This window comes from Taeniopygia guttata, chromosome 1A (assembly GCF_048771995.1).
Source record: "Taeniopygia guttata chromosome 1A, bTaeGut7.mat, whole genome shotgun sequence".
NCBI classification, from domain to species: domain Eukaryota; kingdom Metazoa; phylum Chordata; class Aves; order Passeriformes; family Estrildidae; genus Taeniopygia; species Taeniopygia guttata.
Window position 1 is genome coordinate 38611141 of NC_133025.1, and position 21841 is coordinate 38632981.

At 39.8% G+C, this 21841-nt stretch overlaps 1 protein-coding gene and 1 long non-coding RNA gene across 3 annotated transcripts; one reads left to right on the top strand and one right to left on the bottom strand.

Annotated features, from left to right (window-relative positions):
- Window positions 1-868: 868 nt before the first annotated feature.
- MYF6 (myogenic factor 6) lies at window positions 869-21023 on the top strand. Of its 2 annotated transcripts, XM_072923116.1 has the most exons (4): window positions 869-1808; window positions 19135-19866; window positions 20114-20204; window positions 20359-21023. In XM_072923116.1, the coding sequence occupies exons 2-4, from the start codon at window positions 19351-19353 to the stop codon at window positions 20475-20477; spliced, it is 726 nt and encodes a 241-aa protein (XP_072779217.1). In that variant the 5' UTR covers window positions 869-1808; window positions 19135-19350; the 3' UTR covers window positions 20478-21023. The 2 variants fall into 2 exon arrangements, with proteins under 2 accessions (XP_072779217.1, XP_002195106.1); XM_002195070.7 differs by lacking the exon at window positions 869-1808 and having other exon boundaries at window positions 19116-19866.
- Window positions 20720-21829, bottom strand: LOC140682186 (uncharacterized). Its single transcript, XR_012053449.1, has 2 exons — window positions 21601-21829; window positions 20720-21399 (listed from the first exon to the last, which is right to left on the bottom strand). It is a non-coding gene; the product is annotated as an uncharacterized lncRNA (long non-coding RNA).
- Window positions 21830-21841: the final 12 nt, after the last annotated feature.

The following is a 21841-nucleotide window of genomic DNA, read 5'->3' on the forward strand; positions in this document are numbered from 1 at the left end:
CTTACTGTGTGTCTGCCAATGCTTTACAGAGATACAGGAGCATCCATATATAAAGAAATTCCTCCAGATCTCAGTTCAGTTATGAAGGAAGAATTTCCACTTAGTCTCTTGTCTTCCATCCCTCCTTCCTTTTTGAAATGACCCTTCCCTATGGTGGTGCTACTGACAGCACAGCAGAGCTTGAGTCAATTGCTATTTTAAGAATATATATATATATATATATATATATATATATGTATGTATGTATGTATGAAGTGGACCATCCATTCATTTTTAATGTCACCATTCCATTTTCTATGAATTCTTGACATTACTAATATAGCAAGAGTGTACTCTGCCAAAATTAGAAATAAAATGAATAAAAAGTGGAGTTAAAAATCAAAAATTCTACAGGATTATTGAAACTAGGTCACACTGTATTAAATTATCAGGGAAATTTCTAGAGACTGGTATATCTCCATACAAGGAAAAAGCAGTATTTATATATATATGTATTTATAACCAGTTCTGCTGGACATCCTTACAAGAAACTACTGTCAGTACCCTTAAAATACTGACTTGTTCTGTTCACAAACTTAACAGAAAGACAGCAGAACATTAAGTTCATGTTGAATTTAAAGCATTTTTTTATACTGTTTATACTTATAGAGTTGATAAAAATATTTGCTAGTTCAACTGTGATTTTTCTGTATATATGGAGCTATTCAGTAATTTCTTGACATTATGTGAAAGATTAATAATGTGAATTAATCTGTATTGTACCGTTTATATACTGCTGCAATATAGACTGCAATCATAACCAGTTACTAAGAAAATCAGCAAAGAACAATGAGTCAATCATATTTCATACATAAGCTTTCTTGGTTGCATACAGAAATTGAAAAGCAACCAAATATGGATATGAATTTGCTGAGATTCAGGGTGCAAAGCCCTGTGAAGTTTGTGAACAGGGGAGATTTTTTCTGAAAATGTTTTGACAGCAGGTTAAAATAAAATTTGAGAAGTACCTGTTCCAGAGGGTTACATATGTGTTAAGCATAACACAAGATGATTGTCTGTCCATGGAAATATACAGTAAAAATAGATCCAAAATATTTTTTTAAGACATATGACAAGTATTTCATTAGCCAGTGGTTTAGAGGATGTACACATGGTAATAATGAATTCAGGGTTGTTTTATAACTAAATTATGTGCACATTCAGTGCTGCAGTGCACTGAATACAGTAAACGGTAACTGGAAACCATTGACTCATAGCACTGAACAAGTCTTGATTTTAAGGAAATGAGTCAGAGAAAATGTGCTGAAAGGTGATGCTCTGTTTCAACCTTTCTTTGTGACTGTTGTGTCACCACTCTATGGCTTTGAAAAAAACCAATTCCACCCAACATTGTTCTCCCTGTTCTCTTCTCTTTTCTAATCTTGTGTTTCTTATCTGTATGTGACTATATTAGAAGGAATTGCAAGCATTAAATGGGTCATCTGAATTCCAGTACTGCAGACATGATCTGCAGGTAGTGGTCTTATAGGTGTGTAGTGGTTTTCCTGCAAATCTGCCCTCTGTCCCTTTCCCATGAGTTGGTTTCCAGATGACATCATGGATGTCATCAGATGAGTTGATTTCCAGATGACATCAGCAAAAACATCAGCCACGTTTTTGCTCTGACTCCTTTTCAATACATTTTCTGCCCTGTCCTCTCTGTGGCTATGACTACCACGCAAGTGCAGAGCTACTTCTGTGCTTCCAGAGCTGAGCTGTGTTACCAATGGCACATCTTTGCAGCATCCTCTCTGTATACAATTGTAAAGGTAAGCTGATTTCCTATCCAGAAGTTCCCCTTACTGCTATAATAAATTCTGGTATAAATTTTAGTACTGGTCATTGTTCAGTGTGAGCTGAAGAAAGTAAGATGGATTCAGTATTTGATATTTTGCATGGAGATTCTCTTTTACCAATAACTTTTCCCAAACAATGCTGAACTAATTACTATTTTAATTGTTTCTTCTCACAGCTCCCTTAGCATGTAGACCCTTTCTCAGATTCTATGTAAATAAAACTGAAAATCAATGGCTTTTCATCACTGAGTGTATAATACATTTCATAGAGCCCACATCCTCAGGCAGCTTGCAATGAAGTCGTGAGTCTGTATTTCAGTTGAAAGACAACATTTAGAAGGTTTCAGATATATTTGGATCATCTTACTCTGCTTGTTGATTGGTGTTACCAGGGTGATCTTTTTGTAGGAAGACAGCTGCACCCAGCTATCCACTGTAATCATGAATAAACTGTTCCACTACTCCTTACAGTCAATACTGTGAGAGCTGGGGGAAGTTTTACAAGGATGTTCCCAAAATATTTTGGAGGAGATGGAGTTCTGAGTGATATAAAAAGAATAGTTGGAAACCTAATATGCAGCTAAAGCTGTACCATTCACACTTGCATTCTGTGAAGCCTGCTGAGCAGGGGGTGTGTTCTGGAGCACACAGAGCATATTTGGGACAATATAACAACCTGAGTAACACTTGGTGCAGGGAACTCTTGCCATCCATGCAGGAATGAACTTAAATAAGCTTTACCATAAAATGTCCCTGGTTTACTTGGAAAACACTAATGCAGATAACACCTTTTATGACAGCTGGTAACATCCTTTGTGATTCAACTTAATGCAAGGAACAAAGGACTCTATTTAGTCAATTCTTTCAGTAATCTTAAATATAGAAACAAATACTTTGACACCACAAGTATAGAACATGGACAGACTGTATATAGACAAGGAAGATTTTCTTGGAGGCACAAGCATAAAACTAGTTAAATCTGTATGTCCCTCTCTTCCCCTCAGACTTCTATCTGCATGTGTCTCCAGTTGGGAATAATATTCATTCATGAAATAAAATTAATTCACTTTTAATTTGATTCCTGTATGGTCAATCCCTTTCTCAGAATCCAGCATAAAGCAGTTACAGAACTGTGCCTTTTCATGTATCAGCCTTCTGTTTGGATTCACAATAGCTCCATTTAACTATTTTTCTTATAGAATTCTACCAATTTTCTGTCAGTGTTACAGGGACAATACACAGATTGTGAATCTGGGTTTGCATATTGTGCACAGAATTCTTTACTGAGCTGCACTAACACAATACTGCACTCCACGCCTGGGCAAGGAATTGACCTGAGGAGAGTGGCTGCCTAGCATGTAATCCTACTCCCCTGGAGAACAAGATGGTTATCTGACAATGCACTGTCCCATTCAGGGAGTCCAGAAAAAGTTCTCAAGCTGTCTGACATTTATATGTAGGAGTTTAATCTGAACCTTTCTCTGCTAAGGATGAACAAGAAAATCAGGTTGCTGTCGTCATCATCAGCAACCCATCTTTGTTGCTTAGGATATCAAGAAGCAAACCTCTTGTTTAACTCATATTAATAGTGCTTTTAATTTATAAAGACTTACTGTCTTCTTCATGGTTTGCTCTTAAAGTGCACTTAAATTTTGGGTTTCTGTCCTTTATATCTTTGTTTTCCTCTTTCAAAGTGGGGATCTGGAGATATGACTTTTAAATAGTTACAGGTTGTCTTAGGAAAAGAGTGAGCTGTCCTGATAAAACAGCCACTAGAAGGATTCTTTGATACAAAATGTTCTATCATAATGGTCAGTTTATTGTAATTCCTAAAAATACTCCTACACCCTGTGATGTGGCTGTTATTGCAAGAAAACATATCTACTAAATATCCTGTACACCAAGAGTGTGACTGAATGCTCATGAAGGCAGATACATCAATGACTTCTTGATTTTCCTATTCTTTTTGCCCTTCCAGTTCCTATTATCCTATCCTGGCACTCCAAAGCAGGTTTTGGGGACATATCACGTTACTAGTTAATGATGAATAATGCATCAATTATATTAATTCTGTCAAAATTTAATGAGACAAGCATTCCTCTCCTGCGTACTGGTGTGCTTCTCTCTGAAACCAGAAGGGATCCCTGGCATCACTACTAGTGCCAGCTGGCAGTCAGAAGAAGATGGTCCTCTGCTAATGTGGGAGAAAATCTGTTCTTAGTTCTAAGTTTTCATGGATTTTGCATGTCTGAAACAGATCACTTAATTTCAATATAAAAAATACCTGTCAAACCTTTTTTCCTAACACGTGTCCTATGTATTTGTATTTGAAAGCTCTGGGGGAAACCAGTTTCTCCCCAAATGTCTTTGTGCACCTTGTGTCACAAATAAAATTACCATCAAAGTAATAAATTCCTTCTCCATCCCAACCAAACAAATGGCCAGAAGATTGTTAAGCATCACTACGGATAGCATCACTGCAACACAGTGCTTGTGCTTTGCTTAGCTTTCATCATCCCTTCAGTTCTCTTGTCTTGACAAGGAAGAACCTGTGGTAGTCAGTGGCTCTCAAGATGAAGGGCATTAGCTAAGAGACATTTTGCATAGAACTGACTTCATCTTTGTGGAAAGATTCCAAATCTGCACTTCAGGAATACAGCAGGTAGTTATCAACCAAGGGATCTTCTTTCTTTTTCAGAGTTTCAGTGTTTCTCCCAGGTCTGTGTCTGGAATACTAGAAAAATAACAAAAATTACAAGAATTTGCTGAAGATCACTTTCTCTAGCTTGTGATCATTTTTACAATATATCACATCCACACATCCTTTATTATCTATGCATTCACAATCAGCTACTCAAGCTCTTGAAACTAAAAACACATCTAAATCAGGTGATGTCTAAGTCATGTCTCATCACATCTAAGTCATGTCAGGTTTGACTGGCTTGTTTTGGGACCATTAAGTCTTGAATCTACAGAAGTAACTGATTCTGATTTTAAAAATAAACTTTGGACTGTCATATTATCTGGTTCTCCAAAACCAGGAAGATTGTTCAGCAGTGTTGTTAAGTAGACTTTGTGAAACAAAATTTCTCCAACAGCTGAAAGAAGAAGAAAGCTTCTATTGAGATAAAACTAACAAAAAGTGTCAAAATGGACAGCTGGTGTCAATTCCAGAAGGATTTAAAACTTAGACATGAGCTTGAAAAAAGTGTGTTAATTGAGTCAATATCTGTATGAAAAGAACCTTGTACTTAACAAGAAGTACATTGAATGAAGTGCTTGAAATACATGTATTAAAATGCTCAGGAGAAAAAAAATACTTCATTTATTAAATACAGAAATATTATATTCCGTTGATATCCAGCATCATATGATGTGTTTTGCTTTTTCCTGAGAGAGCAATTCCAAATAAAAGTCAGAGTTCAGGATTTTGATGAACTTGGCTTAAAGGTCCATCTTTCAAATATGTAAATCTATGAGCAAGACTTTATGGTGCCATTTCTAAGAACAAATCAAATTAAATTATGTTTTCTATTACAATTTCTAATCTTAAGCAAGTCTTGGTACTCTGTATAGGATGTTTTCAATCATGTTTAGGAAATGAATACAACATATACTGTAGAAGAACTATGTACAGTTCTTTCTGGAGAAGGACTGCAAGAATAATTTTAGGCTTTGTATTTCATCAGAGGCTAGCCTTGTGCTGCACACAGGTCACACACAATTCAAATAAAGTTCCACGCCAAAGACATAGCATATGACTGGCAGTGAGGGTCTGCTGGCATTGCTGGGTAATCCAAACCCTGCCTTTGGGAGGAAGTGAGTCAGGGGAAGCTGTTGAGGCCAACAGCTTCAGAATGCCCAGGCACTCAGCCCAGTCATGTTCCACAATGAAGCTGTGAGCTCACAGGACAACCAAAACAATCTCCTGCATTCCAGCCTTTCCAAATGAAATGAGTGGTCCTCTCCTGCTTCTCTGTGTACCAGAACACTGAGAAACACTGGCTGCTCTTGGGCACAGGAAGTTTTCAGTATACAGACCAGGTACATTACAATCTTCTTCATATTCCATGGAATCTTTTTTTTTTTTTTTTTTTTTTTTTTTTTTTTTTTTTGTGTGTGTGTGTGAAGGTCAAAAAGAAAGGTATTAAGAAAGGAGCAATGACATAAAATAGGAGATGGGTTGTGTTTGAGAATTTCAAGGACATTTAAATGTTACAGTGCTTAACTCTTGGGCAAAATTCTTAGCTGACAGGTAAGTGGCCAAACTCAAAGCACAAAGAAAACCAGCAACTCAAGAAAGGAATTCTCAGAAATTATGAATGAGACTTTGGAAAAAATAAGGATTGATGATGTAGACAAAAATTTTAGTCTAATTCTACTGGAATTGCCTATTCTGATTTCTCCTTCTAAAAAGTCCAGAAGTAAACTGTTAGGCTTTTATTTTAAGCACTCAAATAATACACTGATTTACTTCCATCTTCTCGATTCAGAATAGGGAACTGTTTATCCTTGTTTATCACATCTCAGGGAATCATCACACCAAGGAATCATGCATGCATTATCTGTCTTGTCCCAGTAGTGCTATTTTCAAGAATATTCAGATATTCCTTCAGAAGGGGATGCACCCTGAGGGGGGCAGGCTCTTCCATGAAATGTGGAAGGCAGATATTCAAAACCTGAAGTACAGTAATAAAAAAAATTACAGGAGCCTGGTTAGATCTTCTACCTCTTCGCAAAAGCACTGATATCTTGACTGCTTTTCTTCTACCTCTAATGCTCCTCAGTTATCCCCCCAAAAAAGTAGAATTCTTCATAATAAGGAACTATTATAACGTATTTCATAGCAAAATTGGGCAAAAAAAGAAATCTCATTGTCCCATGTTGCCCTGATTCTTAAGATTTTCTAAAGCCTTCTGAGTTTACATTCTGTTAGAAAACTTTCTCACACAACTTTCTGTAAACAACCTATTGTTTTGCATTCCTTCATAGGGGTGGAGAAACTTGATGTACTAGTAGTTTGTCCAATGTCTTTGGAGAGGTGGCACATTCACTCTCCAATCCACTGTCACCTTTGGAAAAGTATAAATGCTGGAGTCAGAAAATAAATGGCCCTTTTTTACCTTGCAAATAGCAGTTGCTCGTGTTGTGCTTTCACGTGTTCTATAGCAGCAGTCCCATAATCTGCATATTTTGCTTGAAGGCAGTGTCACTTCTAGCAGAAGTTGATTTGCTGTGTCTCTGCAGCCAAGTTATTTGGGTTTTTCTTTCTATCAGGACACTGACATAAATCTACCTTATTATAACTGATTGCATCTATTTGTTTCCATTCACATAAACACTATAAACATTTTACTCTATTCCTCTTTGCAGCAGTGTTTACTGTTTTTGATCAGTGAGTGCCCTTTCCCTTGACTTTTCTGTACTCTTTATCCCAACATTCATTCAACATTTACACAATGTTTCCAAGCACCTCATCATTCTTGTTAGCATTTTGTCTTCCCATTCTGTGCTTTCTATAGTTGTACCAACTGTATCACTTTTGAGATGAAGTGTAGTTCCTGAGAATGGACATGGAATTGCAGCTAAGTCTCCCCAGCCTGGAAAAGGAGGGAAGGAGTACCTCATGTGCGTCTGATCTGTTTGTATGTACTAGTGGGATGTGTGGGATTATTTTCTGAACAGCACGATATATTTTCATTTTACAATAAGTTGTAAGAAACTATCAGTTTCTTTCTTCTGTAGAATTACTACTTAGCTAGGTACTCAGTTTGTATTTCTGCAGTGATCTTACCCCCTGAAGTGCTCATTTGTGCCCTGGTCCTCATCAAATTGAGATCTACACGAGTCCTCCAAAAGTTGATAATTCAAGATATCTCTGTGATATCTGCAAACTTGATGACCATATATCCAATTCAACCAGATGAGTTGTTAATTAAAACCAAAGTTCCTAGAGCAACACTCTGGGAAGTCCCTCATTTAAGAATTCTGCTTTGATGAGTTTACAAAGAGTTGACTATGCATAGGAGTTTCGTTACATAGTCTTCATTTTCACATTGTTCATATGAGAATGGCATGTGGAAATGTAGAAAAAAACTTCATTTAAATAATTTCTCATTATTTATCATTGCTTATTCTCATTATATTCTGCTATATTTCTGCTTATTGCATAACACCTATCATGGCAGGGCAAAAAATAAATTTAGCACAGCTTAGTCTTAAGGATTTTTTAACAGGAACAAAACTATTCCACGTTGGCATTATTCACCCCTTTGTATTTTTACAGCTGTACAGAAATATTGTACAGTTTTCTAGTATTTTCACAGAAACTTAGGTTGAACTCATCTACAAGTCCCATTCCTTCTGTTTCTGCTTTACATTTGCCCATCTATACTCTTCTGCAAGCTCACTCATCTACCAGTTGTTCTCAAAGATGCCAGAAAATGGCAAAGATAATTGCAGGCAATTCTCTAATTACACTGAGGCCAAACCAGTTTTAACATGTAAATTAATCTAATAATTTTACCTCTTGGTTTTTCTGTCCAGTCCTGACTCCTTCTACTTTTGTTATTAGTGCTAATAATTTTGTTAACCAGCTAATTGCACTTCATTTTTTAATAGCATTTTGAATTGACAGAGGCATTAAGACTAGCATCATCTCTAAGTGGCTTTCTCTCTGTTTAGGTCTGCTTTGTTCTCTTGATACTGCAAATCAAACCATAATAGAAGTTCCTTCTTAATTTTTACGAGTTTTGATATTGATTTCTTTACTTGTCCCTTGCCTTTCCGTTCTGTCCTAAAGTGTCTATGCTATCCTTTCTTTCCCAGCCTTTTTTTCCTGTGTTGCTTACAACTGATCTTCCTCGGCTTTAGAACAGAGTATTAGAGCAATTTAAGCTGGAAAGGACCTGTGGAGGTCATCCAACGCAAGTCCAACTTCAAAATTTGATCAGGTTACTCAGGGCCTTGGTATGTCAAGATGGCCATTTATCTTGTGGCTTCACTAATCTCAAGAATGACAAGTCCTGAACTACCACATAAAATGCCCTTGGCTAAGTTGTGTTTGAGGTTCAATCTAGAAAGTGTGTTCTGCCTCCATCTGTTCTAGGTCCTGTCAATATGTCAGCACATGAAAAATAATGTCCCTAGCTGCTCTGCCAAGCCAACAGCAAATGATTTCTGCATCCATCCAGAAGATCATGTTTAGAGACATCTGCAAACTTACTGATGAAAAATGCAGCACATACAACTTTCCAGCTATCTCTAGGGTCTTGCAGCAGCAAGACTTGAAAGTACACATGAATTTAGGCACTCAAATTGGGGCACAGGCACATAAATCCATGTGGAATCAGGCCCTAGATGGCATTAGTGCTAATTGGCATGTGTTAACCTATGCACTCCCTGATGTCTCTTGGCAGCTCTGAGACCCTTCTCATGGTTAGTCCAAGAAGGATTATCTATCTAGATTTCCTTTCACTGGTTTTTCCTTTGGGACTTGATCCTGCAAGCCCTATCAGATGTAAGTAATTGCAAAAAATACTTTGGGAGGTGAGACACTTTTGGGGTGTTCAGAAAGGGATTAGATAAATTGATGGGCAACATGTCTGTAAACAGATACTAACAAGCAGGCAGGGATGTGCTCTGTAACACTAAAAGTTGGAAGAGTCACACTTATCCATTAATTATTTCTGTAAGCTCACTGTGTCCAAGAGTAAGTATGTGAATGATGAACATAGACTATACGTGACTGGTGTGATGTCTGTGTCATCTTTGTTAAAGGAAGCCATTTGGTTCAGATCAATAGTTGCTATCACATATTAATTCTTACGGCAAAATGATACTAGTCCAATCTGTTCTTCCTAGTACTGCATTTCCTCAGGTACAACGGAGATCATGAAGATCTGATCTAGGACTGCCACTGTTTTGAACCAATGGTAGCAAACTGGTCAAGAAGTGATATGCAGGAAAACGAGAACTTGTCAAGTCGTACCATGCAATCTCTTTCAGAAATATCTGTTAGGCAATTCCTATCTTCACCAGAGTTCAGCACAAATGTTTGTTGGGATCAGCAGTGTGCACTGACCGCTCAAGTGAAAAAGATGTTGGTCTAACTTGGACTCTTCAAATGAAAATAAATTTTGTTATCAGTTACTATAAAGTTGCAAATAAATCACAAAGAATTCACATTTCTGCCACAGGAATTTTTTATTAAAATAATCTCAAAGTACTTAAAACCAAATTAGCTATCACAATCAGAAAGCTAATTCCTTCCAAGAACCTGGCACAGTTGATAAGACCACTCTATATCACGACTTAGAATTTTTGGGGCATTGGTAAGGTCACATCAAGAAGTTTGACTAACTTTAGTCTCATTTACAACTCTATATATGTCAGTTTGAGTCACAGGCATTACTATTGTTCTGTGCATGTATGCAGGTCTTGAATGTGCTATAAACTAAGGTGACTCAGTGACTTTCTTCAGAAATAAAATCACAGCTATAATTTCTTTTTTATTAGCTAGCTCATGTTGGTCAGAAAAAGAGAATTACTTGATCTCATCAAGCAATGTCTCTACTGATTGTGAAATTATTGTCTGACTTTCAGTTCAGGGACATTGTGAGCACTTATTTATCTTCTCTCAGAGAATACCATACGTCTCAAGAAAGTGGCATTGTTTTTTCTAGTCTTGTATTTTCTCTTCTTACTTCAGATACATGACTTCACAAACACCTTAAAAGTTCCAAAAAATGCTAAACAAGTTCACTGTTAACTAAATCAGGACACAAATACAGTACTGAACAACTGGAATTCTGGAAAATAGTTTATGTGAAGTGTCACAAAATTCCTGGGACCATGGAAATGTCAAATTTTATATGCTTGACTGAGAAAGCTCCGCAATGAGAGGTGATAATCCAAGCCCCTGCAGATTCTTTATTGTTTATAAACTGTTGCTGCTGCCTATATAAAATCATCTTCAACAAAACACATCCTCTCACACATGCCTAGAAAGGCAGCTAAATATCAGCACCTGTGAAGCATTGATGGTGCTTGAGTGTGCTCACACACTACTTTTCAGCCAGTATGATGAATAATACAATTTGTAAAGATTGTGCCAATTGTGTGATCATTTGATAACTCCTTATTCCATTAAATATTCAGGCTGAGCATCAGCTGGATCAAGACTATATATATATATTATTATATATATATATATTATATATATATATATATATATATATATATATAGTCTTGATCCAGCTGTAATATAGTCATTTAGAGAAAGACTATATATAGTTTATATATACAGTCATTTACAGAAAGAATATATATATTCAGTCTTTCTGTAAATTGACATGACTTTTGGATCCAAATGGAGCAATCCTAGTAATCCAGAACCTTCAGAGGGCTCTCTTATTCAAAAGAAATTTCAAGTAATTCTATTTCTTAATTCATGGACAATCTTTCTTGGTAATTCTTCATTAATGACATTGAAACCTTGGATGCTGATTTCTAATTCTTTTGTACTAATGAAAAGTGATTTACTTGGAAAAAAAATGTAGGAAAATTGTCTCTAAGGCTTCTCATAATGTCAATTTCTTTACCACAATGTCCTTGAGGGTTGTATACTGTGCAGGATGGATTTTGCAGCCTAAAAGATGACAAAAGATTGAATCTCATGTCATTTATACAGTGGGTTTTTTAGAAGTCCAAAGTACTCAGCAGCTCCCATTGAACACAGTATGACTAGGCCACTATGAATGGACCTATCAAAATAGAATTAATTTATTATTGGTTATGTGGAGTTTATTTAGGAACTGCTTGTGCACAATAACTCTAGTACATCCTATTTCTTAGTTATTATAGTAGTCAATAATACTTCAAAGTAATAAATTAAAAGCTTACACTTCCAGGAAAACACTTGTATTAGGCTGGTCTAATACATGAATGTTGTTCAGAAATAATGACACTACAGGTTGACAGATTCTGTTATTATCCAGCAGGTTTACACTTCACAAAAAAATATTTCTCACTACTTTCTCTAAGCATAGATATAAGTTGTCAGTTACTACTTTCAAAACACAGATCTAGGATTACTTTTGCAGGGATTGTTTATCTAATCAGAATAGATTATATTTCTTCTAAATTTTTCCTCGGTGTTTAATTTTCAAATAATTTCCCCAAAAAACACAATCAATACACTTTCTCCAAAAATCCACATGCTTACATTAATTCAGGTGAAGCCTTATTTTGGATGATTTTTTGCAGGCCAAGAGGGCATCTGGCAATCTTTTAGTCTGAGCAGTTTCCCTGAAATGTTGTCCAGAATAGTCTGGAGAAATATGAAATACAATCAGGTTTTCAGCATGTTTTTTTGAAATCTGATTAGAATGAAAAGAGTAAGACCCATTTTGTCATATAGAATCTCTGAATGCTATGCCACTTCCATTCCTGTCTTTGTTTGTATGTGCCAGATGAACTGCACGGGGAAGGAAGCGTATCAGCTCAGCCAAGGTTCTTTCCATACCTTGAGAAATGTCATGTTCTCTTTTAGGAGAGACCATTAGACTGCTTTGGATTTTGGAACATCACCAAGATGTTTTAACATGGCACAGAAACAGTCATCAGGGCCATTTAATTACATCAAAAATCTCGAGAAATAGGTTTGCAGATTTTCCTTTGTGCCACATACACACAGCACATTCAAGAAACTATGTGAAAACATCTAGAGTCCAGTGTACTTTAGGAGTTTTTGAGCCTTCAGGAATACCAAAACAAATGAAATCTTAGTATATAAGCATGCAGAAGTTAGTAAGTGAAATTAAGAGACACGAACAGAATACAGAGGCAAAGGAGTACAGTATAGACCTCTATATTTCTTTGAGTGGCAGATCACAGGTAACCAACCTTGTATATAAGCATGTGCCTTAAATGTCACATAGATGAATAACGGAGTGACCTTCACAGCCCAAAACAGTTTTGCAGCTGTGCAACAAGTTTCCGTAACAACAGGATACAATATTCAAGGTCATTACTGCTATTTAATACAGTGCAAATTTCTTTCCAGATGACTTTATCTCAATAGCTACTATTTTCCAAAATCAGCAGCTATTTTTTTTTTTAAGTGAATAATTTGGCATAATCATTTAATGGTTTTGTGATTTGCTGTTTTAAACAATCTCTATGTTATTGCTAAGGAAATACTTTCCTACATTCATTACCCTCAGTGCATCTCCACAGCTTCCACCCCCCCAAGCAACTTTCATACTAGTTTTCCATGAAGGTCCATGGCTCTGCAAAAATTCCTTATGAGAGGCCCAGAACAGTGAGCTGTCACTTTTCCACAGTCTGAGCACCAAACTCTTATTTTGTGCGTAGACAGCAGGGATGTGATCAGCCTGTGCTGGATGCAGAAACTTGCTCTTCACATACCCTTTTCTTCCTTTCACTTGCAGAATTATGGTTTGACTATTGCCCTTTGGACTGAGATTAGGTTTAGATGTCACAGTCATCATGTTCGGAAACAACATGGTGTGAAAATGCATTTTACGCCTCCAACAGTCTGTAGTGTAAACAGACAAATCAGCATATACTGTAAAAATAGCCTTTCACCTCACTACAGAATACATGACAACAAGTGATTGCACAACATGTAATGTGTCTTTTACTTATGCCACATTTCATGTTCCCCGTGTTTGCCTAATCACAAGTAGAAGACATCTGTCATTATTACTCCTCTTCTTCCTGCAAGAAATCCCTGCTTGTGGATAGAAAATGCTTGTCCCAGCCAGCAACAGTGCAATGGGCCTCCAGTTTCTGATAGGTACTCCCTCCTCCCCAGGAAAACGTCTTGTAGTAAAATAAATGTGTTTGTGCAGTGGTGACTATTTGTCACTGTAGACCCTGACACAGGCATTAAAGCATCTGCCATTTAGAACTGTGTCTCATAACTGGCCAGCATGAGAGCTGCAATGAAACCCTATCTTACCATATTGAACTGGAGAAGTCTGTTTAGTTAGCAAGGTTGCACCTCTCAGATACTAACAGGACTGTAACTGATATGAACACTAAAGTCCATATCCAATCAAAGGCAAACAGCAATAATTTTGAACAGCTATACAGTTGAGACCTCTGTGAATAAGAATTTTTAAACTTTCCCCTACAAAGTCTGTAAATCTATGCAAAGTTGTCTTTTCCAGGTCTCTGCTTTTCTGGCTCCTCAGCTCCAGAGCACACTGTTCACTACCTTATTTGTAAAATTTATGTTTGAGGGATGGTTCCTACCATGTGCTTTTAAATTCTTTAGTGTCACATACTTATATATGAGCACTGGCATGTACAGTACAAATACTTCCTCTTGTCAGTTCCTAAATCTCCAGTAAGAATGCATGTGATGTTGTGGATATGCAAATAATATCAAATCCTTGGACAAGCAAAATTTGAATAGGGTCAAGTGAACAAAAAATTATAGGTAAACAAAAGTCAGGTAAGTCTAATATCATATAAAAATTAAAATCAAGAATTAAAGCTGGGCTATGTTATTTCTACAGACCCCAGTGAAATTCATTTTAAGGCAAGAAGAGATAATGAAATTCAGATAAGAAGTGCTGCTACATACCACATGCCATGAAGCTTGACACACTTTGTTCCAGCAGCAGGAATTAATACTATTATTATTACTTCTGGGAATGTCAGAAACATTCTTTTTGCTTAAATTTCCCATAGGTCTTTGTTAGCATAAATAACGCTGTCCCTTGTAGAGCCTCCACTGCCCAAACTTTGAAGAAGACTCACAGAAAATCTCTAATCTCTACCAAACATTTCTGTAATATTTTGTAGATTCAGGAATAGATACATGCTTTTTAACAGACAACCAATCTTTGGTGTGCCAACTCTCCCCTTACACATCTGTCAGACATTTCAAACATCTTATGAAGCAGATGCCTAAAATATCCTTCTGAAGGGAAAGGAGGGATGAAGTTTCTAATCCTCTATTTGCAATCCTTGGCATAATATTCTATTTCAGCAGCAAATCACACTTCTCTAGTTGTTCCCTAAGAACTGTGGCTACAAATGTCAGCGGATCATATAGGAGAGCCAGGTACAGATCTGTCAAACCTGGCACTGCTGAAAACTGAGCATCCCTTTAACATTTCAGGGTGCCTTACTGCTTAGTTTTTCATGAACAGAGCCCAGATGACACACCCTTGAGAGCACCCTGTAAAGAGAATGGAAAGTGTAGTAAGTCAGGACTGGTCAGAGATTTTATTTGACAAAGGCATTCCTGACAAAGTGAAATGAGAATGTAAACATATCCTTTGTGAGTATCTGAATGTACCTAGTGACACATCATGAGGAATGACAGGCAATTAACCCTGTTAACAGCTTAGACTGGTGTCCCAACTATCACTACACAGGCTACTAGTGATGGCAAAACATGGGCAGTAGCACATATTTCTAGAAACACCACCTACCCTTACCTGAACAACCTACCTGACTCAGGTGAGAAAGCCTGTGTGAACTGGAATTGGCAGAGAACACAAAAAGAGCAATAGCCTAGAGGTTTTCAGTAGCAAAGAGGTTGTCAGTACTCTAAGTGGTTGCCCAGCGAGAGTAATGAAGAGAGCATTTTTTTTTTTTGTTGAGAAATTAGATTAAAATGTTACAATTTTAAAAGGTGTTATTTTTCCTGTGGGGAAAAGAAAAAAGATGTTGGAAATAGCAATCAGTAGAAGATATAAAGTCAAATGTTAGAGGAATTTCAAAAACACATTTAGAAGAACATATATTGTTTGAAAAGGCCAAGGCAGAAGAACAACATCTTGTATTAACAATAAAACACTGAAAGTTTCTGCTAAGAAAGAAGCTGTTGAACATGAGTGTAAAAGGAAGAAGAGGAGAGTGAGAGTGTAACTAGAAAGATTTCCATTTCTAAAGTGCTGAAAAACTCTGAGAGCCCCAGTATGCCCGCAGTTGGACCAACACTGGTAACCTGCACCTCGTAAATCTACCAGAAGCAATTTAAGAATCATTACCCTGGTAGCCAAAGTATCTAGCTATCCCTCAAATCAGGTATTGTATGAGTAGAACAGGGCTATAACTAGGCCTTAAAATTTCGCCTTCACCAAGGTGCCCTTTCACAGTGACCCACAGGAATGGATATGATGGATCCTCACTGATTACCAACACCACTGCAATGAAGTGTCAAAGAGATCAAAGATTTAAAATGCACTGTGCCTGTGGCTGGAAGAATCTTGAGAAGAGTGAAGGAGAAAAAGGAGATACATGGAATGGTATAAAATGTTAAGTAAGTCCTAGCTGACAAAATACTTCTTAATAGTTCTGGACTAAATTTCTGCTTAAAGCCTTAAGGTGTCAGGAGTGACCCAGGCCATTCCAGGATTATTAATCAACTACAGTTATCTAGAAAAATTGTATGTCACAAAGTGAATTTAGAGGGGTCTAACTCCTGGCGGCCAGATGTGACTTAAAATGCCATGCATCTTTCTTGTATTTGGTCAACCTGACCACTCACTGAATTTACAAGTCACTGACTTTCTGAAATACTTCTTTAGTAAAGATAATAGACCTTGTAGACAAAATACAATGCATCAGAGTTTTACTTGTATAAATATCTTTAAAGTATATTTTCAGTAGAGCTGCCATGCACAAAAGTATGAACAATTGAATAAAAACTAGCTTCAGAGTAAATTTTTCTGTGAGGTTCTACCAAGGCAACAGAAATTACAAGCAGTCTTCAGTAGTAATCCTCCTTTCAGTTCTATGTCCAGTTGCTCTTATTCACATGGTTTTATTTCCTCTTATGTCTGTGTGCTTATATCTAACATGATGAGGAATACAAAGCATGAAGAGGAAAAAAGGCCCATACCAACTTTTGAATCCTCCACTTGATTCAGTTTTGTAAAGGAGAACATTTCTGAGAATATTTTATTCATATGTGCTAGGGCAGTTTGCTAGCTGTGTTACATAAACCAAGGAGCTGGAATGGCAGATGCAGCAAAAGTCAAGTTTCTTATATGATGGGGAAACTGATAATTTTTATTCAAATGAATATTTATAGTTGTTAGGAGTTTTGCTCCTATCCGTTATTCCTACAAAGGACTAATTATGTTGTGCCCACATCACTGTGAGGAACTGAATCTGTTTACTCTGCCACTAAGTGCTGGGAAGAAAGAACATATTTTGTTTCCTGTTTAAAAAAAAATCTGTTGAAAGCAGCAGGAGCATCTGGCTCCTAAACTTACAGTTTCCCAACTTGCTGAGTCCACTTAAAGCTCTTGAAAGGACAACAACAATTTGGTAATTATCTCTCTCCCTTAAACTAAATTTTCTTACGTGCACCTTACCAGTAGACTGATCTTGTCTGTCTTGTTCCAAACATTCCCAGGGTAGTATTGAAGAAACAAAAGATTAAAATGAAAAAAAAATGAGCATAGTAAATGTGAAAAAAAAAAAACCAAACTAATCAGTGCACTTTTGGTTTGTGGAGTTTGGGGGGTTTTGTTTGTTGCGGGGCGGGGGGGGGGGTTGTGTTTGGTTGGTTGTATTTTGTTGTTGCTGCTTTGGGGTTTTTTATTACTATCATTACTACTGCTATGGGACAAAGACCCCTGTAATACCCAAAAGCATGTAAAGGAGTAGCTTTTCCATGGATAGTCAGCAAGTTAAATCAGAGACACAACGGATGGATAAAGGTCAACATTATATCCCTCTTTAAAGGTGGAAAATTAAATCACAGGAAAAGTAAGTGATTGGTCAAAGGTCAAAGAGAAAGCCAGTTGCAGAACATGGAAATTGAAAAACTGTTTCTTATATTCAGTGCCTTAACTACCAGACTGCTATTTCTTTAATCTGAAGAGGGAAAAAAACTCAGTGGTGGAATAGTATTAAAATTAGTTTTGCTGAGAACAGTCTGAATTTCTCTGTCTCATCCAAAACTGGATATCATTCTGCCTCATTAAAGCAGAAATGAGATCCATGCCAACAACACTGATGTGGTGAAAACAAAACCACAACTACTCTTAGCATTAAAGATTTTTGTACTTCAAAAAATTGGTTTGCAGTTTTGGAGAAACAGTCAAGTCAATTGTTAATTTCATTGTAGCTTTAGAGAAATTAACAATACCACCACACTTGCCTTCAGAAAACTGAAGTTTGGAGCTATATTTGAGAGCTATGAGACCATTGCTGGTGCTTCATCTTCATGTATAATTGTTTCTGTAAAAACTTACACACGTGTATAGACATAAACACACAGGAATATACTTACTTATCCACATAAATATACATACACATGCATGTGCGGGCATATTGACAGGGGCACATAGGCATTCTACACATATACATATTTACATAAATATAAAGACATTACATGGTATTTAAAGAACACAAGGCAGTGCACGCAAAAAGGCAGAGGTCATTTTCCCAATTCTCTTTCATTATGTGAGACAGTTCCAGATAAGATGTGACATTACAGTATAAGCTAACAGAGAGTGGTCACAAGCTCCATTTCTGTCTCTGTGTCTAGGAAGCTCTCTATACCCTGCCAGCCCCAAGGGATTAAACTTCAATTACACCATATGCCTGGGCTTTGCTTGCCCTAAACAGTGTCAAGGACAAGGGCTGTCCAGCGAGCCCCATCACACTGTAACCCAGTCACCTGGAATCACTCCTGTCACCTCATGGGCAACGTGGGAAAGTTCACACTGAAAGGCTAAGCCGAGGTCCACTATCTGTGGGTGCCTCATCATCGCAGCACTGCTCTGCCTTGGCAACCTTCCCCGTGTGTGTGGAGGAGCAGCGAGCTTGGCTCCTAACCTTGGGCTGGCCCGGGTGGCTTGGGTCACAGGAATGGCATGCTGCAAGGGGAAGGTGGCGGGGGGGTGGAAATAGCAGGGGCTTCTACCGAAAATATTAACCCGTCTATTTGGAAAGTGATGGCTGCCTTTGAAATCTCTCCTTTAACATCTATCCTTAGCCCCGGGCGGGGAGCGTGCGCCGGGGGTGTGCGGGTGGGCTGGGGAAGGGCTCCCTGCGCAGCCCCGCGCCTTTGTGCTCCAGCCGTGCCCCCGAGCCCAGACGCGGCTCCCGAGCCCCCACTCGCTGTGCCCCGAACCCACGGCAGCTCGGGGGAGCTGCGAAGTTGGGTTGTACTTTTTTTTTTTCGCTTGTTTTGAGGGTTTTTTTGGGTTTGTTTTGTTTTTGTTTGTTTGTTTGTTTTATTTTTTTCTTTTCTAATTTGTCTCCCACCTCTCGTGTCCCCCCTCCCCCATTTAAACAGGAGATATTCTCATGACAGCGCCCGGGAGACTGACTGGAATCAGTTTTGGAGGGTGATACACCACGACAGCTAAAAGTTGGATAGGGTTTCAGCAGCTCCTATATAAAGCAGGGGGGACTTATGTCACTGCACTAATTAAATTCCATCTGGGTTGTTCCTCGGGGTGTTTTTGAGATTGCCACCCAACTCAAGCAGGCAGAGAGGCCCAGGGACAGCATGATGGACCTTTTTGAAACTGGCTCCTATTTCTTCTACTTGGATGGGGAGAATGGAGCCCTGCAGCAGCTGGAGATGGCTGAGGGATCCCCGCTGTACCCCGGCAGCGATGGCACCTTGTCTCCATGTCAGGACCAAATGCAGCCAGAGGCCGGCAGTGACAGCAGCGGAGAGGAGCATGTGCTGGCACCCCCGGGACTACAACCCCCTCACTTCCCCGGCCAGTGTTTGATCTGGGCTTGTAAAACTTGCAAGAGAAAGTCGGCCCCTACGGACAGACGGAAAGCAGCCACCCTGCGGGAGAGGAGAAGGCTGAAGAAGATCAACGAAGCCTTCGAGGCTCTGAAAAGGCGGACTGTGGCGAACCCCAACCAGAGGCTGCCCAAGGTGGAGATACTGAGGAGCGCCATCAGCTACATCGAGAGGCTGCAGGACCTCTTGCACAGGCTGGATCAGCAGGAGAAAATGCAGGAGATTGGTGGAGACCCCTTCAGCTTCAGCCCCAAGCAGGGAAATGTAAGCACTGCCGCTTGGCCCCTCCGCCGCCACGGCAGCGCCGCCGCGCCCGTCCCCTCCCTCCTCCTCCTCCTCCTCCTCGGCAGGGCCGCTGCGGGGGCCGGGAGGGCTGGCGGGCGCGGAGGGCGCTCCTCGGGAGCCTGCCAGCCCTCGGGCCCCCAGAGGTCCGCCGGCCCGGGGAGCCGCGGCGGCCCCGCTAATACCCGTCCTCTCTCCGTGTCTCCCCGCTCCCGCCCGTGTGCCGCAGATCCCCAGCTCAGACTTCCTGAGCACCTGCAGCTCCGACTGGCAAAGCGTTTCTGACCATTCCCGAGCCCTAGGAGTCAGCCCCAAAGAAGGTAACTCGCCCCGCGGGCCCCGCTCGCCTCCCTGCCGGCCCTGCTCGCCCGCCGCCCTGGGCCCGAGCCCCCTGCCCTCGCCACGACTCCCAGCGGCCCGGCCCTCCGGCAGCCGGAGAGTCTGCTCTTTAATGCCTTTTCTCTCGTTGGGCAGGAGTCTCCGTTGTCGAGTCGTCGGCCTCCAGCAGCCTTCGCTGCCTCTCTTCAATAGTGGACAGTATTTCTTCCGACGATCCCAAACTGCCCAGCGCGGAGGAAGCGGTGGAGAAATAAACCCGGTTTTCTGGTAGTATATTTAACGGAGATGGAGCCTCCACCCTCTCTCCTCTAAACCAAGTAATGAAGCAAATTCACACAGTGGAAGCCCAAGAAGGGCCCTTTTTAAGATCGAATTAAGATACACCTACTCCGAAGAAAATGGCTCCCACGGACTCGAGCCAGACAGACTTCTCCCTTGCCTTTTTTTTTTTTTCCCCGAGTTTTGTTTTCTTTCATTTGTGTTGCAAAAACCACCCTTCTTTTTTTCTTTCTTTCTTTTTTTCTTTCTTTCTTTTTTTTTTCTTTTTTTAATTTAAGATACTTACCTGTGTACCGGTGATCCGCTTTGTCTGAGACTCACCGGGAAGTTCATTCCTGTCTGAGTGAAGCTCTTGGTTGCATTGCGTGTGAGTCATATTTAAGGAGTCCCCGTTCCTGTAAATAATTTCAGTACTGTCTTTTCTTTTGTAAACATAACATATATATTTAAATGGTGGAATGTGATATTGTATATAAGAACAGATGGATTTCTTGGATTGTAAAATAAAGCTCTTTGTGTTACAGTGTTTTCCTCCGTCATCTTAATTTCATAAATAACCCTATGCCGGAGTTCAAACCTGCCACTGACTTCAGTGAGTGAAGGCCTAAAGAGTCAGAATCATGTAGCAGAAGCACGACTCCTTTGGCTGGAGGGTCGGATTTTTCGGGACAGACATGGGACAGATTTTTCCTTCGTTTAGGCCTCCAAGGTTTCCCCTTTAGAACTGCACCCGCGGTGTGAATGACCCGTGTCTCCGCGGGCTCTCGGGAAAGCTGGGCGGGCACGGGTGGGTGTATGGACAGGACCCGCCGCCTTCAGTCCGCCCGCAGCGCTCCGCATCCCCGTTCCTCACCGTGCTTGCGGAACACTCATCCCTCTGGAAAGCGATTGTGCTCCCTAAAATTTTCAACAGTGCCACTCAAGTACCTTGCCAGGCAAAGATGCTTCACCGGCATTGCCCTGCACGTGGAAGGTGAGGGTAGAAACGGGACATGAAAGAAGATACCCCCGCCCGTCGTCCTCCCCACTCCCCTCCCTACCCCCTCCCCCGACCTCCTGCCCCGGTCTGTGAGCTGGGAGAGGCTCAGTGCGTCTCACCTTCTCCTCTCGGCACCGAGGACTTGAACGCAGGGCTTGTCTGTGGCAAAACTGACGGGCCTGCTGCACTAATGGGGCAGCAACTGGCCGTGACAGAAGTCCGCTCCCTCTGGGGCTGGAGAGAGCTGTAGTTTCTTCCCAGGAAAGGTAACTCCCCTTGACTTCCTTGAGCCTGAGGGAGAAGGAAATGGGGTCCTTCAGGAAGGAAAGAGTTAAGCGACCGAAAGGGTTTGGGGGTGGG